Source organism: Haplochromis burtoni, unplaced genomic scaffold, assembly GCF_018398535.1.
Source record: "Haplochromis burtoni strain Fernald_Lab_line unplaced genomic scaffold, NCSU_Asbu1 Contig_793, whole genome shotgun sequence".
NCBI lineage: Eukaryota > Metazoa > Chordata > Actinopteri > Cichliformes > Cichlidae > Haplochromis > Haplochromis burtoni.
The window spans coordinates 68864-70277 of record NW_024583154.1 but is presented as its reverse complement, the minus strand read 5'-3'; the positions used below and the strand labels follow the sequence as shown (position 1 = coordinate 70277).

General features: G+C 36.1%; 1 protein-coding gene across 1 annotated transcript in view; it reads right to left on the bottom strand.

The window, feature by feature from the left end:
- Positions 1–1414, bottom strand: part of LOC102302937 (early endosome antigen 1) — a 40540-nt gene that overhangs the window by 18755 nt on the left and 20371 nt on the right. Inside the window, exon 13 of the mRNA XM_042215679.1 lies at positions 822–917. Coding sequence (XP_042071613.1) covers positions 822–917 — 96 coding nt within the window. The remainder of the gene's footprint in view (positions 1–821; positions 918–1414) is intronic.

Sequence of the window (1414 nt, the reverse complement as noted above, 5' to 3'; positions counted from 1 at the left end):
AATAGTTTCATTCTCCAACCATCAGCACACCAACCACCCACCCTGACTGCCTCCCCCCTCCCCTCTGTCCCCCATGACTCTATATTTACAGCAGTGTCATTTCATGGCTGAAGAATGATTGTACACTTTTCTGCTGCTGTTACTGCTGTTCGATATACTTAAAGATCCTGAACAGCTTCTCCTTACTAATAAAAGTATTTCATAATCCTAATAATATTTCTTTTCCTATATTCTTACACGTTTATCCTTTTTAAAATATTTTAAACCTTTAGACTTTTTATAGATTTATTTATATTTAAAGTCTGGTGATGAGTAAATGCTTTTCATTTTGATGTGCACTAAATGTTCTGAATGAAAATAAAGTGGTGATTCTATTCTATACTATTCGCTTTACGCAAAAAGATTAAATAAAAGCTATTTTATTTTAAATATCAGGGAGTTGATGTAGCCTGATGTTAACAACATTAAGTGTTGTGGGATGGTCTGAAAAATGTGTATAGAGGTGGATTTATAAGTGCTTGTGTAGTTAATGATACAGAAACTGCAACAATGGAAGGCAAAACGTGGGGGATTGCACAATACAATCACACATTCACTCAAAAAGTTAATAAATTAGGTTCTATATAGAATTAAGAGCCTGCTATGACATAAATTACAAAAGGATGATCCCAAAGAAACACATTTATTTGCATTTCATTATTAGTTCTTAATTAATCAAACAAACAAAATAATATGTAAAGTTTCCTTCATAACTGTTTACAATACAGAGATAAACAGAGCTGGGTCAGTAAATTCTGAATGTTTATAATGGAAACACAAACCTCACGATTTTTCTTCTCCAGCTGCTTCTTCAGTTTCTCTGCTGCTTTTTTCTCCTGCTGGAGCTGATTGATGATTTCAGTATTCTTCTTCTCTGACTGCAGGTGAAATGTTAGATGAAGAAAGCGCAGAAGGAAGAAATGTTCATGTTTAAGACACAATAATGAAAACACAACCAGAGTCACATTAAAGCTGCATTATGTAAATCAGGGGTTGCCAACTCCAGGCCTCGAGGGCCGGTGTCCTGCAGGTTTTATATGTGTCCTTGATCCATCACATCTGATTTAAATGGCTAAATTACCTCCTCAACGGCTGTGTCCCAATTAAGAGACTACACGCTTGAAGCATTTTGAGTGCGATTACGTCACCGCCACGCGACAACGATTGGATTGAATTTATATAGCGCTTTTCAAGACACCCAAAGCACGGCGGTGGGTGTGGATAATTTTGCCGCAACATAAGGCAGAAGGGAGCGGCCGAAGAGTGAACTGTCAAAAGTAAGTACTGAATATTATATCACTTATTTATGTGCAAATGTTTAATAATGAAGAACATTAAAACATGAATGTCGGCAAAGTTATGTGACATTAGTGAT